The sequence below is a fragment of the Gymnoscopelus braueri genome (genome assembly GCF_963280865.1).
Source record: "Gymnoscopelus braueri genome assembly, chromosome: 11".
Classification (NCBI taxonomy): Eukaryota; Metazoa; Chordata; class Actinopteri; order Myctophiformes; family Myctophidae; genus Gymnoscopelus; species Gymnoscopelus braueri.
This window is the reverse complement of record NC_137613.1, coordinates 31,555,861-31,576,882: the sequence shown is the minus strand read 5'-3', so window position 1 is coordinate 31,576,882 and position 21,022 is coordinate 31,555,861. Positions and strand designations below refer to the sequence as shown.

Below are 21,022 nucleotides of genomic sequence, written 5' to 3'. Positions count from 1 at the left end.
CTTTGGGAAAAAAATTGTTTTAACATTTTAACAGCACAAATCTGGTACGGGCATAGGCGCCGAATTATGTGTGTGCTCCAGGGGGCTCAACCCGAATCGAGCGCTCATGGAATGGATGCCTACGGGAGCACGCCCCACCAATGAGTGGACAGGTTGTCCGAGCCAATGGGCGAGCTACTGTAATGGTAACGTAAATCTGGGCACGTGCGACGGTGCTTGAGGCGGGTCCTCGTTATTTCTCCCAGGGGCTCCTGCAAGGAAGCACTCGCAGGGTACGGGGAGTACGGGGGTCCTTGGCACAAAATGTTTTCCGATGGGGGGTCCGTGGACAAATTTGGGGGTCCTTGACATGAAAATGTTTGAGAACCACTTGTTTAAACAACATTTAGGAAGCAAGTCCAAATAAGCAACTCTACTTTAGAAACAGGATCCCCCCGCAACTACCAATATTTACAAGCCACTTTACAGAAAAACTAGCCCAAAGTCGCTTATAATAAGCAGACCTGGCAACACTGATAATGACAGCATTGTTCTGTGTAGCATAGGTTAGGTTAGCACTGTGCATTCGGCAGCAGCAGTGTGGGCTTGTCCTGTTACGGTACGCCATCCCCGTTATTGCCAAGGTGATTTAGGGTTTGTCAGAGCCGGCGAGTGACCTCAGCTCTGTGGTAATGAGCACAGTAAAACACCGGAGCGCTGGCCACGCTCTGTCAATCATGCTGAGAGTAGCTCTGCTCCTCTAGCGCGGCTCGCTAAAGGGGATTACATCAGCGGGTGAGATCATGCTGCATCTCTCTTTCCAGCACCCGAGTGCTCTCTCTCTCTCTCTCCCTCCCTCCATCTCTCCCTCCCTCCCTCTGTCTCTTTCTCTTTCTCTCTCTCTCCCTCCCTCTCTTTCTCCCTCTCTCTTTCTCCCTCCCCCTCTCCTTCTGTCTTTCCCTCCCTCTCTCTTTCCCTCTCTCTACCGACCCCCCCCCCCCCCCCCCCTGCACTCTCGTGTGTCTCTCTACCACATTTGCTCTTCCTATCTCTTACTTTCACTGCTTTTTCTCTCTTGTTCTCCAGGTCCATGTTGTGAACATCCCCCACACACACGCACGCACGCACACGCACACACACACACACGCTCTGCACAAAAGGTCGGCATTCTGTGCGCTTTTTTCGGAATGGTTTCTCATCCTCTCCCCTTTGTGTTCTCTCTTTCCAGAACTTTTTCCCAGAGCAGATGGTAGCTTGGTGTCAGGATTCTGACGGCTCCATCCCACAGTCACAGCTCTTACAGGTGAGGTGAGGTGCTGATTCCAGTGAAAATGCGCACTTGCGTCGCATGCATACGTGTGTGTGCACATTTACGGTTACACACACGGCTTCTGTGAGACCTTAGAACCAGTTCAGCCACTTCAACCCTATGCAGTACAGTACGTAGTTGACCAGGGTCCCCCGCAAGGCTCTATAGTTGGTCCACTCCTTTTCCCCCTCCACATCAGATCTCTTCGCTGAAAATAGCCGACCTTCTCAGCTCACAATGTCTCACATCGTGTGCCGCGTTGTGAGCGTGTAGATGGGCTATTTTCGCAAACGTTTAGTAAAACTAATATGGCAAGGTTTTCACTGGACAGCAGAATTCACGCTGGGTGCATTTGTATGTGTATTTATTTTTTGTAGAACTTTCTGAACTCCAGCAGCTGTCCGGAGATCCAGGGCTATCTGCACATGAAGGAGCCAGGACGCAAGTCCTGGAAGAAGCTCTTCATGTTCTTGCGACGTTCCGGACTGTACTACTCGACCAAGGGAACATCCAAGGTACTGTAATATTTTAGGTTAACATAGACTCTGGGGGATACTTACTTAAAATATTTCACATGATTTTTGATATTAGCTTTTCTCAGCGTTGCCGGGTTACTGCGCTGACAATGCATCGCAAAGCATCACGCTCTCTCGCTCCCTTTCTCCCCTCCCTCTTTTTCATCTCTCTCTTGCTGTTTGAGCTCTCCCTCTCCCCCATCTTCCTCCCAATTTCACTCACACCTCACTTGTCCTCCCCCTCACTCTTCCTCCTCTCCCCTCTCTCTCTTTTGCTGATCGAGCTCTTGTGTGACATCACACACAACGGAACCCGCTGGCAATTTGCGCAGACGTTAACCGTTGCCTAACAACGCTGGTTTGCACTGATGTCAGGCATTTTCCAGACCATATACAGTATGGACATATATGCCGATTTTATGCTGATGTTTGGCATGTCCTTTCCATATGGGCATATCATATGGCAATTTGCTATCATGCTGCGAAAATAGTCAATCCTACAAGCTCATTGCACCACGTGTTGGTGAGATCTTCTTTTTTTTTAACCCATTAAGACCTGGTCATTTTTTTTTTTGAGCTAAAAAAGCATTATTTTACACTTTGGGCTATTCAAAAATAGCAGATATACAAGCTCATAGCGCGGCACCGAGTGCCGCGCTATGAGCTTGTAGATCTGCTATTTTTTTTAAATCGTGAAAATGTGTGCAAATCTTTGAATATATATATTTTTAAAGCGAACAGTTTTTAACTCAAATCTTTGCTTCTGGGGGTCCCTGGAACAAAATATTTTGATGGGGGTCCGCGGCCAAATACATATAATTTTGGGGGTCCTTGACATGAAAAAGATTGAGCTGATATAGAAACACACGTTTCTGATATAGAAACACGTTTTTCAGAAAACTGTTGAGATTTAGGAGACATGTAGAATCGGCTTCAGGTCTCAATGGGTTAATGTTCGCCTCTAATGACATGCCCAAAATCGGGACACAAGGTTGAAAGTGATTACATCCTCGTCTCCACTCTCTCCCTCCCTGCTCCGGAACATTGTCTTTCTTTACCATGGTTCAGGAACCGAGGCATCTGCAGCTGCTGGCAGACCTGGAGGACAGTAACGTCTTCACAGTTATCACGGCAAGGAAACTTCACAACGCCCCCACTGACTACCAGTTCTGCATCAAGGTAATGATGTAGTAGAATGACATCTTATGTTGTTATGTTGTTCACCATTGCCTTTGACAATGACAGCCCCGTTTTGGGTACAGCTTGGTCCTTAGGACACAAGCAGCTCTCTCTTCTCTCTTGTCTTGAGCGTAACTATGGTCTGATCCCTGAATTTGACGCAGAGGAGCTGATCTCGATCAGAACAGATGTACTTTATCCCCATGACATCATGTATTGTGTTTTTCACTCTATTTGCCTCTTCAATTACTGATTGATCCAGAAATCCTCGACAGTAACAAACACTACAGTACGTCTTGCTCGAGTCTGGACAATATGGTGCGATATATATGGCAATAAAGCGTGAATCTACAATATCTGTTTTTGGGGGGAGATTTAACAATATACTATCGTCTCAGGATTATTATTACAATTTTGGTATCGAGGTATTTGGTCAGAAATATTGTGATATTAGATCTTGTCCATATGGCCCAGCCCTACATTCTGCTCCTAAAATAAACTTACATCATTGGTTCTCAACGTGGGTTCCAGGGACCACCAGGTGTCCAAAATGGGGGTCCTTGGCCTAATGCAGCGATTCTCAACCTGTGGGCCGGGGGTATTGAGCGAAACCAAACCAAAATTGGCAAAACACTAAGATGTTATCGATAGTATAATATAAAACAAATTATGTAAACGAATTAATTATGTTAGTTGCATTGATCCAAGCCGTAACACAGTCGATTAATTGATCATTAAAATAAACATGCTCTGAAAATGCAATAAACAAATCTCAAAAGTGTTTGTAGCAAAAGTGTCCACACCCAATCTGATGGGTGGGCTGTAATGAAACGGGTTGAGAATCACTGTGCTACATCATCATTTGCCCGGGGGTTAAGACGGCTTTGATCGCAAGATTGGCTCACGTTTCGGTCATAATCAGATGCAGGTAAAATGATCAAGTGGTCTCTATTTGGAGTGTGTGTGTGTGTCAGAGGGCAGAGGGTTAAGATAACTCACCAGGGGTCCGAATAGACATTAAGCACTGTGTGTCCCACCCCGGGGGTTATCCCTGGTGGGTCAGCAGCAGATCTGGGATAAGCCCAGTGGGATAAGCCGGGATGGGGACAGAGAATCTGGCCTGCTAAGACGAACCCACCCTTAACACACCCTCTGCTGCCACATGCACACACATGCACATGGTCACACTGGCCTAGGGCTGCAACCTTTTTTTTAATTCATCAAATCATTTAAAAGCACCCATTCTTTGATCCTTTGTTATATGTTGTATACATAAAAGAATCAACCCGAAAACATTCAAATTTGTTTCAAAAAAGTTTTTTAAGTAATCAACTAAATTGATTAGTCTGATTTACCACTTAAGCCCTGTTAATTATTATTTATACTTTGTTGTACGAGAGTGTCACACTGCTGAGATGAGATATGTTTATTTCTAAAGCACATTGAATACACAAAGGCAGTTAAAGGTATACAAGGCATTTAAAAGAAAAGAAAATGGAAGGAAAGAAAATAGGCATAAAATCGAAATGAATAAATAAAGGTCATGGTGTAATTATGGTAATTTGTTATCAGTAGCGTATTGATCTCAAGTCTTGATTCCTGTATAAGAGCTTTTATTTTATATATATCTTTTATTCGCTTTTTTCATCGTAAGAGCATTCTACGAAACCAGGCACGAACGGCACGAACCCCATTTAGACCAGTGTTTCCCAAACGTTTTAGCTCGAGAAATGTGATGTCTCCCCGGGACCCAAACTAGTTAAAAATCAGATACAAGCTCACAATGTTTCGTTGTATGAAATCTTCTGAAAAATGTTTTGACTTATTTTATTTATGAAAATGTGCGATTTTGTTTTCTTTCTTTTTTTTTGAAAATCTTTTGAAATATATATATTTTTTTAATATTTACTCGTGACCCATAAAAATGGGACCCAACCCAGTGTTTGGGAAAAGTGCTTTAGACTACTGTCCCAAACCTCTGGTGCGAAGCATCGTTTATGTATAGTGGTGCTTTACAAACACGCTTGCACGCACGCACACACACACACACACACACACACACACACACACACACACACACACACACACACACACACCCCCCCCAAAGGGATTCTAACCCCCAAGTCAAGTGCTCCTGATCATACACGTCGTATACTGCGTATACTCTCATTTACATAGCCATTTCCCCCCATTCTTATTGGGCTACACACACACACACACACACACACACACACACACACACACACACACACACACACACACACACACACACACACACACACACACACACACACACACACACACACACACACTATATTTCAGCAGGCGTGACAGTGCAGGATGGGGTTAGAAGCTTTGATGGGGCTCTGGTGTGTAACCATGGAGACATGAATGAATTCATGGGGACAGGGTTATTCAAGGATTCTGTAGGTCACAGGGCGAGCCTGACATGCTTCTTACGGTTAGAGCTGTCACTCACCATCATTAAATCTTGCTATTAATGAATGATTAATTATCATACTAATAATTGCGATTAAACGATTACATTTTGTTTTTATCATTGAACATTAGAACATTTGAATAAAAATTACATTTCTGTTTGCCTTTTAGGCTTTGTAAAAAAAAATCACAGGGCAGATATGACAAATAACTTAAATATAATAAAGAAGAAATGGCTGATATATTTAATAATTTTATACTTTCAAATTATGGCGATTTGCGACTATCTCAAATAATTGCTATTCTCTCAGATAATTGTTATAATGTATGTAATAATTGTGATAGGCCTACCTACAGTACAGTCGGACGGACGTAAAGGCCGTTTGATATGCATATTAGACCCCCATTTGATACCTCTCTCCCATTGATACCCTATCTCTGGGACCCCAATCTACACTGTCAAATCCTCAGTGTTAATGTAACACTGAGAGTGTACAAATATATGCTCTGTGTTAGAAGACACCTTAGGGTCCATTTGAACCCCTGTTGGTCCCCAGACCAGACATTGAGAAACAGTGCTCTATTCCTATCTGCTTTGACACCGTACACTTCTTATACGCTTTATGTGGCATTTTAAAATGCCTTTGTGCAACGAGGATCCATCACATCACTGGATGCGTTGGCCATAGAGCTTCAACGTCATCTTGAGCACTGGTTCTCAAAATGTGAAGGACCCCCAAATTGATAGATATTTGGCCGCAGACCCCCATCTCAAAATATGTTGTATATGAAAAATAGCAGATCTACAAGCTCATAGCACGGCACGCTATGAGCTTGTATATCTGCTATTTTTGAATAGCCAAAGTATAAAAGGTTAAAGTGGTTAAAATGATTGTGATGCTACATTAACTACTTTTGCTGGGGACCCTCTAGAACCCCCCCAAGGACCCCTGGGGGTCCCTGGATCCCACTTTGAGAACCAATGATCTTGAGTACAGGAAACCCTTGTCTTGTCGTCCCTCCTGTCTGCCCTCGCTTTTCCTGTGACTCTTCACCAGGGGTTTTCAATCTTTCGGTGCCTATGGCACACCAAAGGGCAATTCAAAATCTCGAGGCACACCTGTATTCATATCTGTGTAAAATAGTGTCTTGTGTACAGGTTAATACACGTACTTTAAGAGTAATTCTGTCTTTTGATCAGCTCCTCGGACAGTACAGCCGCATAGTAATTACATGACAACAGCAATAACTATAGGAATGACTATATCACTCTTATGTGTATCTGTGAACATTTATTTTCATTTACTAATACCAAATGATCAAAAAACTATTGGAGTTTAAAATTTGCCTCTGTATTGGGAAATGAGTGTGAAAAATGTATTCATATATACATTTAGATAACCTTTTGTATAGTTGTATATATCCCAAGGCACACGGTTTGGGAACCACAGCTCCTGTCGCGATGAAGCTGAAATGCCATAAAGAAACCGTCGCTAATTTGTGTCCAAACTGAGGGTTGTGTGTGTTGTGTTGTGTCGTCCAGCCCAGTAAGGTGAGGAGCGACTGTAAGGAGTTGAAGATGATGTGTGCCGAGGACGAACAGAGCCGGACCTGCTGGATGACGGCCTTCAGACTGCTGAAGGTACAGTACAGACACTGCAAGAACCACTCTAACCCTGGCCTTTAACCACAACCCTCTTAGTAAACTGGACCTGAGTTAACTCTGTATTAGGACCGCCTTTTTCCATCTACCGTACACCAAATCCCTTCACCAAAAATAGCCGATCGACAAGCTTACTTGTCTTTTTTTTCTTTGCTGTTCCTCATGGACCTACTAGTGGATTTTTACCAGTGTCAGTCTACTTTATGTGGACTATGCGGCCGACACGCACTGCCATTTAATTTTTTGCACCTTAACTAACGTCCATAAGTATATCATGCACAGTATATGTCTGCTGCTATGCTCACGCACATTTATACCTTATCTCAGGTACCAGGTGTAAATATGTAGATAACTTAATTGATCTCCTTTCCCCCTTGACCCCCCCCCCCTCTTCTTCTTCCCTCTCTTTTTTTCTATGGAAAAGTCGATACGATGGGAACTATGCACGAAAACTAATTTCACCCACTTTTTACTTCTGTAACCCTGTGATGAGCTGACTCTGAATGTGTCACAACGTGACGCATTGTGAGTTTGTAGATCTTCTTTTTTTTTGGCTAATGTTCCTTCCAGAATATGGATGCTGTGGTGCAAGTGGTTAAAGAACTTTATCCTTACTCTTTTTGTGAAAACCGTTACATTTCAGGATATGGGGAAAAATGGAAAAATAACCTGTGTTCCAATGGATCTAGTGTAGTTATTCTTTAGTCACAAGCTATTGTTGATACATTTCATTGTTTAGATATTAGCAAAGCCCACTGACAGATTTAAACACTTTAAAATCTGGCATCCCTATTTTGACATTCTAGGCGCAAAAATAAAAGATCTACAAGTCTTCGCATTGCCAGTAGCACAAATTTATGAAAACATTAAAAGTTGAGACATGGAGATACAAGGTTTGTGCCCGACAGCGGTGATATAATGATTTTAAATCTGAACGCGTAAAAATGGACCCGTCTTTTTGTACACTCTGAGTTTAATTGACACTCAAAGATTCTGTTGCGTACTTCACCACACTTTGGTGTTATTATAGCGGGCATACTTACAGTATATACCTTAATCATAGTTGTCATGGTTATAAATGTCCTCATAGTTGTCATAGTTACAGGTGTTACGCTGTCATAGTTATGGTGTAACCATGGTTACTGTTCCAATGTTGTCATAGTTATGGCCGTTTGCACAGCTTTATAGTTGTCGGTTATACAAGTTAATGTTGTAAATATTATCATGGCTGTCATAGTATGTGTGTGTTAGTTATTGAGTCACAATTTGACAGTCCTTGCCACTGAACAATACATGATTGTCAATATCTCTTCTTCTTTCTCTTTGTCTTTATAGTATGGAATATTGCTTTATCAGAACTACAAGGTTCCCCAGCAGAGGAAGTCTCCTCTCTCACATTTCTCCACACCTGTGGTAAGGATCTCCACTCTGAATCACCTTCTAGAACCCCAGTTGTAGATGCCTCCATTCACGCATGGCCCAGTCCCCAATTGATCTATGAACCACTTTCAAGCTCGCTTTCCTATGTTGGGCATGTCATTATAATCAAAACATTTAGAAAATCTACAAGCACACGTGTTGTGTGCTTGTAGATGGGCTATTTTTGCCGCGCAACACCATCGTAAGTATAAAATATAGGGCTTAAGTGGTTAATTAGCTGTGACACTTAAGATGGCGTCTAGCACTTGTCTGCATTTTTCTTACGGGATTGTGTTAAACTCTGCTGAGATTAAATGTCTTACTTGACCATTGACCATAATTGACCCCGTGTATGATGTAATGTCAAAATGTCCACTCTGTGAACATGGTCAATTGTTGGGTCTGATCTGTGGTAATGGGGTTAAAATAATATTCTTGGTCTGTTGTTTGGTGATTGGCATACGGGGTATCTCAGATTTGGGTCAGGGTGCACAGTAAAACAATCAATAAATCAATCACCGCTCTATAGCATAAAGTATGACTGGTGCCAGTATAATTTACAAAAAATTACAAAATTCTCAGGCAAACACTTAAAAGAAGTAAATCGTCATGGAACAAACATACAAGCGTTTGTGTGTGTATAACGTTGATCACTTCACAACATTAAGCATTGGTAAGAATGTTGTATGGGCCTGTAGAAAGCTTTAAATCAAATGACCTACGGAATCCTTTGGAAAATCTAGATGTAATGTTTATATTGCCACTTAACAAATTAACAGACTTAAGTAAATTAGGTTTAAGTCATGTAATCATATAAATGGTGGCTGTTAGATTTAGCCATAAAACAGCTCCCCTAAAGGCATTGTTGTTTACACAAACAAAAGTTTTCTTATCAGTGTCCTTAAAGCAGTTCAACTATTATATTGCACAGTTCTGTCAGTTAATCACAGAGTTTTCTTGATACGTAATCAGAATTCAAACCCCCAAAAATGGGTGAAATGAGCGGGAGATGGCAAGAAATCCCCAAAGGACTTCTGCTTCTCTTCAGAGGGGGCGTTTGTGGATTGACTGAAGTGGGACCCTCGGCAGACAGGATTTGTCATGCCCCAGTGAGTGTGTCTGGCTTGTTTGACCTCTGCCCTCTTTGCCCCCCTCCTCTCACCCACCACCTCCCCACCCCCGCTCCATGTCCCTGTAGCGGAGTGTGTCTGAGAACTCCCTGGTGGCCATGGACTTCTCTGGACGGACTGGCCGCGTCATCGACAACCCCGAAGAGGCCCAGAGCGCAGCCCTGGAGGAGGGCCAAACCTGGAGGGTAAGGAATATGGCCAGATAGAGCCAGGTCTGGTCGATATATATCGTCCAGAATTTGCCTTTTTTGATGACACCGTTATCGGTAATTACTGTATGCAGCCTTTTAAAAATGTTTGAATGAGGTTTAAGTAGATAAATTAATAACATTCAGTTCATGTGTTTTATATTTACTTGTTTGCGTAAATGTTATTTCCTATTGAAGTTTAATATTTATACTTCATTATAATCCTGTATCTATAAAAAAGGTTTTTGTGTTTATTTTTATACCTTTGCTTATAAGTTAAGTATTAATTCGAATAGAAACTTTAGTCAAATCAATCAATCATTAAAATATATATATATATATATATATATATATATATATATATATATATATATATATATATATATATATATATATATATATGTCAAAACATCAGTATTCTGGGTTCTAGGACTCTCCAAAATCGGTTCCAAAATTCTGGTCGGGCTCTAGAGGGGGAAGATTGAAATAGGTGGCATGAGTAGAAGTGGGTCTGAAGGGGGGTGGGGGGCATTGGGTGAAACAGTAGATGGGAGAGGGAGAGTAGGAGAAAGAAGAAGAGCATACATAGTTTCAGGATGTGGGGGGTAGGAGGGGTTAAGATCATAACATGGAAGGATTTAGTTGAAGGGAAGGCTTGAGGCTGTGAAGTCGGCGACTGTGGTTTGGCAGAGACACATGTGTTCTATTATACTCCAATCATGCCTGAGGATATAAGGGTAGCAAAATAAGTTTCATATTTTTAAATCACTTCTCAAAACCCATTTTCACAGACTAGCTTGTAATTAAGTGATGCTTGTGACTGTCTATTTCTTTTTTAGTGTGCCTTATGTCTGTTATTCTTTGTGTTCTACTGTTTTATTATTGTATCTGTTTTGTGTAACTGCTAAGCACTCTGTCACTCAAGGTACTGTATAAATATATCACTTGGGCATCCATGACAAATGCCAGGCAATAATTACTTTATCACACATTTATTCACAATGGCAATAAGAAAATAGCATTTGTTTTACGCTTTAATTTAATAATTAGATTAACATTACTGTCGATCAGGAATTGTCCTGGTGAACAAACCTGCCATATCATTCAAGGACAACACTAAATGTGTTTTCATTGTGGTCCTATACGGTCAGCTACCGTATTCTCCTAAGGGTTGATTCAATGCTCTTTTATCACACCCTGACCCAGGGAAAATAGAGGCTGTGTGTGTGATAAATAATGTTTATTATTATTAAGTTGCTTGCTCATGTGTCATATTTTTTCTCCCTTCAGAAACGTGGCCAGCGTATGAATGTCCTGGGTAGTCCCAGCCCCCTCCACCCACCTTCTCTTAGCACAGGTACGCAGACCAGAACACTGTACTGCACTAATCAGGCTTTTAATATTGGCAAAGCAATATCACAAAGGCTGTGTAAACTGGGTATAAGTTCTCTCCAATTGAAAGTGCTAAATTAGAGCAATGAAACATGTTATAATTTGATTGGTCTAAAACTGACAGCCAATGATTTTAAAGCTATGGTTAACGCAACCATTTTCCAAAGTCTCATAATTGTTTATTTTTCAGTGATCCACAGAACACAGCTATGGTTCCATGGACGCATCATGAGAGAGGAAGCTCACAAAATGCTCATACAGCAAGGCCAAGTAGATGGGTAAGAGCTCAGGTCTTGGAAGACATTCTAGTTCTACTCTTATTATACAGTATTATATTTCTATTCTGTATAGTTCAGTTCTATGACATGAGTTACTGTGTCATCTCCTCCATGTCATGATGTCTCTGTGCATCAGGTTGTTCCTGTTGCGGGACAGTCAGAGCAACCCCAAGGCATTTGTTCTCACCATGTGCCACCACCAGAAGATCAAGCACTTCCAGATCCTATCGGTGAGTCGGTCATAACTCATTTTACAAATTTTACTCGCCTTCCCTGCTGTCTGATACTGTACGTTCAGCAGGAGCACATGGAAGAGGGGTAGATGTTCTGTCATCTGATGTTCAACAGTTAATCGAACTATGTAGTGTAGTTATATAGCACTTAAATGCATTGACTGCCCATTTATAGGTTAAAAATAGGTTAAATGCATTGACTGCACATTTCTTAGATTCTAGTTTTTATGTATATCAGTCTGATGTATTGTTGTGTTTTTGTTTGTTATGTTGTTAGTGTTTTTTGTGAAGAGGACCACAATGGAAATAGGCCTTCGGGCTTTATTGTGTTTTTGTCCTCGTGATGCCATGTCGGGAAAGTGCTATTGTGCTCTTTTTTTATGTGCTATCACCCAAATCAATCTATATTATACATATATATAAATCCCCTTTTTGTTCTTGTCATTGTAAGCGACACAGACACCGTATGACACCGTATGACACCGTTGTATGGCCAAAGTATAAAACAGGGCTTAATCAGACCAATCGTTTTAGTTGATTATAAAAAATCTGTTAGAATCTTTTTTTTGCGTCAGTTCTTTGATATAGTACAGATGTATGTATAAGAAACACATTGGAAAAAGTAATTGAAAGAAAATAATTGAGAGTTGCAGCCCTAATCTGACGCTCAGCCATATTTTCTTTGTGTTTAGTGTGAGGAGGATGGCCAGATGTTTTTCAGCCTGGATGACGGTGCCACCAAGTTCACCGACCTGATCCACCTGGTGGAGTTCTACCAGCTCAACAGAGGAGTGCTGCCCTGCAAGCTGAAACATCCCTGCACCGCAGTGGCCTTGTGACCCCGTTTATTCCCCAGGATCCCAACCTATCGCCCCTCACCGCCCCCCATCCCCTCCTGGCCTCTCCACCACGACATGGCTGGCTGGCGACACAAGGTTATACCGAGTTTTGTGGATGTGAAAGATGCAGCGGACCAGCACAGGCCCAGTGCTGTAGAGCGGTAACTTGATTTCACAAGCCCAGAGTTTTGTTTTGTTTTCCTATTGTTTCGCCGCTCAGGAGGTTTGCATCAACAACCTTCAGTCGGTCCCAGCATAAAGAAGCTCTGGCGCTGATCCGAACCTCCACACAGTCGTCAAGCAACCCCTGATTGTTAAATCGTCATCGTTTTGTTCAGTGTGCAGCTCCATGAAAAGGAACTACACATGGACTAGTTAGAAAACATCTGGTCAACTGGAGTGCTTTCTCCTCCCCCACAGTCCCTTCCCCCACCCATGGTCTGATAAGCTGTGGTGCCCCCTCCTGGTTTGACAGAGGCAGGGTGCACCACCCCTCTTAACTTCCTCAGCAATCATCAGGGATGGACAGAGGACCTTCTGGGTGTCATTGGTTCAAATCGATCCTTGGAGGCCTCTCAACCTGTGCAGTCCAGTCTGGATAAGCTGACAAACCCGTTCTCCCCTTGTGAACCTTTTGATGTGGCCTCAATGATCTCTGCTGTTTTTCCTGTCCCACACACTTTTAACAGCGCAAGCCACCCCCTCCGCCCCAACACAAACTCGGATGCGTTTTATACAAGGCCAATGGGAAGAGAAAAGATAAAGGCAAACGGAACAGAACAAACACTAGGGTTTGTTGAAAGGGCAGTGGAATGTTTAGTCAGGAGCGCTTTAACGGGCCTCTTGTAGAGTTGATTACTTGATGTCATTTTTAATGCTGTTTTTTTTTGTTTTTTTTACTGTTGATTCAATGCAGAACTAGTTTTGCACTCCCAGGGCGGACGGTCGACAGTTGTCCTCTCTGGCTGAATGAAGCTGCCCGCCCTCCGTCCTTTCACCTCCTCCTCCTATCTCTTTTCCTTCTACAGCTTCATCCCTTTTTGGAAAGCCTGCATGAGAATTCTTCCAGCTCTGATCGGATTACAGTAGCATGGGAGTGAGCGAGTCTCGGCCTGATCGTGCGGCGCCTTCTGAAAGTTTTCGGAGCGTCTCCTTGACTGCCCAGCCCAGGCCCACGGCCTGTACTTAACACCATCCAATCACTTCTGTAATTATGAATGTGCTTCGCAAGGCGGGCCACAGTATTAGAGGGGTAAGAGGAAGGAGAAGAAGACTCTTGTACAGATTTCTAAAAAAGTGTTTTTCGCCCCATCACTCTACCCCCTGCTTCCACCGTTGTCATTTTTGGAATGTTGAAACTGAAAGGCTAAATATTGTTTTACGGTCAGTGAGATTGTGTATGAATGTCATTTTTTATTCCTAAAGTCCGTTCTAAGCTCACTGCTTGCACATTGTAATTATTCTGAATGACGGTCTCTTCAACAGCTTGGGGATGCTCGTGCAATTCTCATTTAAGGATTCAGCCCTGAGTGAATAATCTTGACCACTGTTCCATCCACTCCAGTTAAAGACAAATCAACGAAAGCACTCCCGGAACTGTTATTGTATTTATGTTGAATCAAACAAATGACTTGAAACACGGACTCAACTGGCGGAGCAGCAATACCCGGTCAAACGAGTCCCACTTGCCTTAAGTGAAAAGAGTGAGCCTTGCGTATGAAATTGATGCTGTATTGTAATGCACATACAATAACTCAACACCCCAGATTTTAAGAGAATGAACTGAATATCAAGTCTCTGTATTTGGCCACCAACATGTGGTTCCATACTGTTAATTTAACAGTGGCTTCTTCAGCTTTTCTGGTATTTCAACTTCAGCAGCCATAGCTTAATTTCACATTGTCCTGTCTTTATCCAAAACAAACGTGATGACCATACATGTGATAGAATAGCAGTAAGAGGGCAGTTGGCAAGGTATAGCAATTGTGAGATCAAAATGGTCCTTTTATCTCTTCCTGTCTCGTCATGTTCGGAAATATTGTCATGGGACAAGCAAATTGAGACCTGTGGGCCATGCAAGCATGTGACATAATACCTGCTCACAAGGCTTGCAATAGATTTAGCCCCCACCCTCAACTCATGTCTGCCCCATTCGTCCCGTGCCAGATTTACAGTAATTAGGGTTAGTGCTAGGCTGCTGGACTCCCTGCCAGGCCAGCTCTCTCTCTTTCTCTCTCTCTCTCTCTCTGTAACGTCATTGTCACTCATGCCACTGCCACCACCAATTAACCAATCACTTATTTCACTGACTCACCAGCTCTGTGCTCCACCAATCAGGCCTTAGTCAGCCAGGGCAGACTCTCCAGGGATTGGATAATGCTTGAAGCCCCCAGCCCCCCTAGCCACCTATGTCCAGCCTGTAAGCTATGACCCTGTGATGAATGTGTGTGTGGATTGCCAGACTGTTGTATTCACATTTCAAGATCACTAAAAGGGCAGAGACAGTAAAGCCTAATTATTCATATTTGTTCAATGCGTCAGTTTTAGTTTTTTTGTAGTTAAAAATCAGCTGTTTTCGCCAAGCAACGCGGTTGTACGTTGAAGTATAAATAAGGCATAAGCTCTGGCTGTTATCAGACCTGCCTTTTTGCATACAAGAGGTTGCTTGCCTTTGGGTTGTTCACTCTCTAGTTAAAAAAATGATATGGAATCATGCCTAATTTATGCTTTGTCGTACGGCAGTGTCACAAACCAAAAATAGCAGGTCTATAAGCTCACATCCGCAATGCATTGTAAGCTTAACCCATTAAGACCGGGGACGCATCTGCGTCTCATTTTAAGATTTATTTTGGCTATTCAAAAATAGCAGATCTACAAGCTCATAGCGCGGCACCAAGTGCCACGCTACGAGCTTGTAGATCTGCTATTTTTGAAAAATCTTGAAAAAATCTTTTCCATATTTTTTTCAAAAAACGGTTGAGATTTAGATTTTTTTTAAAGAATCGCCTCAGGTCTTAATGGGTTAATATATCGCTATTTCTGGTCATCGATGCCATCGTAATCAGGCTTTAATCAGCCCGGCTTCAGGATGCGAGGGATGGACTGGAGTTGCTCGGTACCTTGTTTTAGGGAGTAATTACCTGCATGTCCAGTCCACTCACAGACAGTAGAGGTTCTGTGCAAAGAAAAGAAAAAACACATCCGCATGGGTCACTCAGGACAGTACAGCACTGTCCTGCAGAAGAGAGGAACACCCCCCTCTCGTTTTTATCTCTCTCCTCCTCCCTCCATCTTAATCACTGTGTTATGAATGCAATCCTTATACACAAGTCCAAGTATATGGCTATACAGTATCTATTTTTAAGTATGTGAAGCTATGGAGAGGATGTAGATGTTAACACTGTACCTAGGTCACAGATCACTATGTAAGGGGCGTTATGTTTTTGATCATAACTCCGTTTAAAATGAAGAATGATTTATTTTGTCCTTTTTCCCATTATTTGATTGTATGTATATTGACTTTATTGTATATCTTTTTGTTTGCCACAAAAATGACCTTTTTATATAAAGAAAAAAGAATATACCAGAATATATACAGTATTAAATTAAGCTGATTTTTTTCTTTCTTTTTTTTTTTTACAATCAAACTGGACTTTTGGCATGAGTAAAAGAAACAACATCAGTTCTGCATATAAGTTGACAGCCTTTTCGGAATCTACAGGTCACGTTCACGGCTGCCGATTCTGTCAGCATCTATTTTACAATGATGCCATTTGTTTGGATCTATATAGTATATCCCCCTTCTCTTCCTGTGCGTTTCAAACGATTCTACATAATCGATTCAGAACAACAGTCAGCAGGGTGGAACATGTTAGTGCTGTAAAGTCAACACACACACACTAACAGAGCATGTGGGGATATTCTTGTACACCTTTCTTCACAAGCAGTGCAATTTGTATGCCGTAGGCTAGAGAGGGTTGTGCATTTTTTATTTTCATGTTCCGGTTATTCTGATTTCAAGGTGCGTAACAAAGCGTGTTTTAATTAATTTCTTAAGCAAGCCTCTTGCAGCAGGTGCCTCTCTTTTCTGAACAACGCTACATAATAGGCAATACAGTCAGTATCAAGCTCTTCGACACCTTCCGTCCATCAGAGTTATATACAGGTAGCTATGCCTTTGAACCACCATCCAACTGGAACTAATGCAGATTTCAGATCAATGCTTTTAAAATAAATTACATAGATTTCTCATTTACATAGGTGATTTCACATTGTAGAGGCAAGTCTGACTTGTCAACTTTTTTTTTTTTTAAATGGATTTTAAGTCTTCATAAGCTGTTTTAAGGTAAAATGAAACGTAAGAATAAACATTTCAGGGAAAGTAAACAATCCATATACAGTTACAGTACAGTACAGTACATAAACATCCCCAGTGTGCTTTGCTTAATTCTGTAAATGTCTGAATGGCTCCCGGATCTATGTTGTATCCAGTTCAGGTATTTTTGTACAAATAAGGGACTGATATATTCTCTGTTTATTGGAAATTAGAATAAAATACATTGCTATAAACCAAATGGCTGGTCTTCAGTTGTCCCGTTGCCTGTCACTGAAATTGCACTTCGCCTTCTCTCATTGTTCTCAGTGTGTTTTTGGGTCGTGCTGTTTGTCCTGGGCTCTTTGTGTCGTGGTGCGGTCAACTCAATCAGCACGTGTGGATTAGCTTGGTCAGGTTGGCATGACTCACACTCACTGTTACCTGTTACCTCTCCTACAGTAAATGTAATCTGCTCATTGCCAATTGGCTCTCTGTTCCTCAGAATTGATTGTTTCTAAGAAGGTCAATTGTAGCTTCCACATCGATGTCTGAAGTGTGAAATTATAGGGGGAAAACTAGTAGTGCTGTAGAGCAGAGCAGCGGTCACACTAAATGATGTGCTGTGAGACAAGTCCAGGGGTGCCTTGGGATTCAGTTACAACCACACATTATTGCAATATGTACAGTACAACTATACAAAAAGTTAGACATGTTTTTATACTATCAGTACTTTGTCCTAATACAGAGGCAAATGATATACGCAAAAAAATATGTTAACCACTTTCAATTTGGCGTCCCTATTTTGGGTATATGGTCCCATAGGTGAATTTTACGTGTTTTTTCCTCAAAAATTTTCAAAGATTGTGAAAATAGCCAATCGCATCACTATGTGTTTTGAGCTTGTCTATTGGTTATTTTCCCTATTTCAAAAGTTGAAAGTATGAAATAGGGCTTAAGTGGTTAAACATTTTTATTTGCCCTTTGGTGTGACTTGGGGCAAATAAATATGAAAACCACTGCTGAAGTTTTTATAGATGGGATTTCGCACCATCTAGTGGTGATCTTTAGAAGGGTCGGTCATCAAGAAAAGAAGGATTGTTGGGTGTGAAGGTATTGGAGGTATTGTAAAACTTAAAATCATGTAAATGCTTTAACTGCCACCTTGGAATTTATAATTCACAGTAATATTTGTGTTGATGTAAATATACCTGCAATATCATTCCACACAATTGTCCTACATTGTGTAAACCTGCTGTTGGGTATACAGTACATGGATAGTGGATACCACGGCTTACATTTAGCATCATTAGATACATTTTATTTGGTTTTATGAAACATGGACAAGAAGTGCTCTTTTTAAGTATCTCTCCTGTGACCAATATTTGACATGATACTATTAGCTTGAGCTGATGACAGAATCTGATAAAATCTGAGATCTGAAGAACTATTTAATAATAGTAGTATGCACGTAAAATCCCTGTGCGTTAAATCAAATTTCTTAAAGTGTACATACAAACATTTCCACAAACTACACTGCAATAATCGAAAGGGTTTTCTCTAGTGTGGATAAACTGGTTGGTCTTCATACGAGGGCTTTTCAGAATTTACAGTAGAGCTTTTCATTTATTATAATTATTCAATTAAAAACATCATAAAAAAATAATAAACATTCCCTGTAGCTTAATCTGTATAAAAGTATAGATTGCTTAAATATGTTTTTAATTTAATCATTACAATCAATGAAAAGTTCTCCTGTAAAATTCTAAATGTCTTTGTCTTGGTAAACTGTTGATGACTGTAAGATCTTGGTTTGTCTTTGTTTCTGGCTGGTTAAATAGCTGGTGATTTGCTGACGGGAAGCTCAGCGGATCTGTTTATCCCTCAGCATTTGGCAGTAGAGGTGGCTCAAATTTTACGGCGGAGCCGTTCATGTGTTTATGGAGGAAGACCTGAGACGTGAAGGCGTATGGGCCTGAATCTGGGAAGACTGGTACCTCACTCCTGAGAGATGGGGGAGAGGCAGGTGAAAATGGTGATTACAGACACAAGTTGAAAACCCTTCCTCGCCTGTCCAACAAGTCCCCTGTTTGGGAGCACTGTGGTGTCACTTTTAATGGGGGCAGAGGGTAAAGAATATAACGGAGAATATAATAGAGAGCCCCTCTGACTCCCTCCCTGTTAGTTGAACACCTTTTTCACTCAGTTTGAGATAAACGGCCCCAACCAACCAACAAAGAGGTCAGCCCACTAAACAGCTCATATCTGCTGATATGTGCAGAGCCTTTTTACAGGTGAACATCTGTAAGGCTACAGGATATGATGGCATCCCTTGCCGTGTCCTCAGAGCATAAACAGACCAACTGGCACCGACGGGAGTGTTTGATGGTATTTCAGGCTGCTGTTCTAGCAGGCTTCAAGATGTCCACCATTATGCCTGTCCCCAAGCAGCTCAAGGTAACATGTCTCAATGATCACCTCAATTGTCAGTAAATGCTTTGAGAGATAATTGGTGAAGGACTTAATTTGTTCAATGTTACCTACCACCATTGGCAATTTTCATATCAGCAAAACAGATGCAATTGCTATGGCTCTTCACACTGCCCTTTCTCACCTGGAGGGGAGTAACCTTTGTGTACGAATGCTTTTGTGGCAGCAGCACTGTGATCGAAAAGTGGTATATGGTATACCATTTTGCTAAAGAGTACTACTCTCAGAGTGGTAGTAAAACTTGACACCAAAATCCAGGGTCTAGTCCTGAACCCGACAATGTGCAGCTAGTTACTGGACTTCCTGTCTGGCCGTCACCAAGTGGAGATAATGGACATCACAGAACTACTGATCCTCAACACCAGAGCCCCTCAGGACTACATGCTGAGCCCTCTCCTCTATTTCCTGCACGCCACACACAGCTCCAGCGTCATCATCAAGTATGCTGACAACATGCCAGTGATGTGCCTGATCATCAACGGCGACACAGCCTACAGGGAAAGGTTCAGATCACTGACACAGTGGTGTAATGAGAACAACCTCACCCTCAACATCAAGAAGACCATGGAACTGATCACTGACTAGGAAGCAGAGAAGGTAGCACACCCCCATCTACATTGGCAGGGTTTCAGTGGAGAGGGCCAGGGACTTCAAGTTCCTCAACGTACACACTGTCTCCCAGCAAACCCCTGTTTCTCATAGCACCTTTGAATGGTCTTAACCAGTTCCTTAATCCTAATATGATTATGTATAGATCTTTTAAGTACCTGTTAGACTATAATATTATCAAATCTTGTTACACTTCACATTCAATGTAATACATGGATAAAATATAATTAATAAAATGCATACCAATAAAATGTAAATGGTTTTGATACAATAAATGCACATTCATTAACCCTTATGTTAACCCTTACTTGACATGTGCTTGTCCAGCACTGAGTATTAGAATACAACAAATAAAATGTTGTTAGAGGTTTTTTCGTTATTTCATCTGTGTGCCACTGCTTCTTCATGCAGGACTCGAATTATACTTTAGTACCCTGACCCGCTCTGGCTCTGCCCTCCCTGTGCCTGCCAGGAAGAATGGCAGTGGTCAACTCACTGCAGACCACATATGGATCAAATGCAGACGTCCCACCTCTCCCGGAAGATGTGGCAGCCTGCCGGAAATTAGCGTCTGCTCTCGGACACCCGTGAGTGGTAATAAATCTTACACAAATGCCGACCATATGCGGGAGAATGGCGGGATCCGGTCTAGAGCCCGCCTACTGTCTTGGTTTGCACACGTAGTAGACCGGATCTGCAATGCCTTTTTTTTTTTGCCTCTTCTTTGTTCTCATTCGTCGTTGAACTGTCAATCTGTCAAAATGAATTAAAGGGATATTTCACTTTCAAAAACACTTTTGGTCATTTTATCATCTACTCAGGCCTTTGTGAACCCCCCAGACAGTTTTTAAGTTGCTTGATTAATTATTTAGATATTTGATATTCATGTTATCAGACACGCCCCCTTCCTATACAAACCCATTGTAACTTCAAACTCCATTTTAACCATGTTAGATCATCAAAAACACCCGTCCTTGGTTCTGGTGACTCACCCTGCCCTCCTAATGCGTGAGGGGGGCGTGTTTTTCCGATTACTTTTTTCATTTAT

At 41.8% G+C, this 21,022-nt stretch overlaps 1 protein-coding gene across 3 annotated transcripts in view; it reads left to right on the top strand.

The window, feature by feature from the left end:
- Positions 1–15,407, top strand: part of LOC308094946 (growth factor receptor-bound protein 10-like) — a 63,586-nt gene extending 48,179 nt beyond the window's left edge. For all 3 annotated transcript variants that reach the window (XM_080441771.1, XM_080441772.1, XM_080441773.1), the window contains 10 exons: positions 1,208–1,282; positions 1,666–1,803; positions 2,872–2,982; positions 6,965–7,063; positions 8,420–8,497; positions 9,702–9,818; positions 11,112–11,178; positions 11,404–11,491; positions 11,628–11,721; positions 12,417–15,407. In XM_080441771.1, coding sequence (XP_080297897.1) covers positions 1,208–1,282; positions 1,666–1,803; positions 2,872–2,982; positions 6,965–7,063; positions 8,420–8,497; positions 9,702–9,818; positions 11,112–11,178; positions 11,404–11,491; positions 11,628–11,721; positions 12,417–12,563 — 1,014 coding nt within the window. In that variant the 3' untranslated portion in view covers positions 12,564–15,407. The remainder of the gene's footprint in view (positions 1–1,207; positions 1,283–1,665; positions 1,804–2,871; positions 2,983–6,964; positions 7,064–8,419; positions 8,498–9,701; positions 9,819–11,111; positions 11,179–11,403; positions 11,492–11,627; positions 11,722–12,416) is intronic.
- Positions 15,408–21,022: the final 5,615 nt, after the last annotated feature.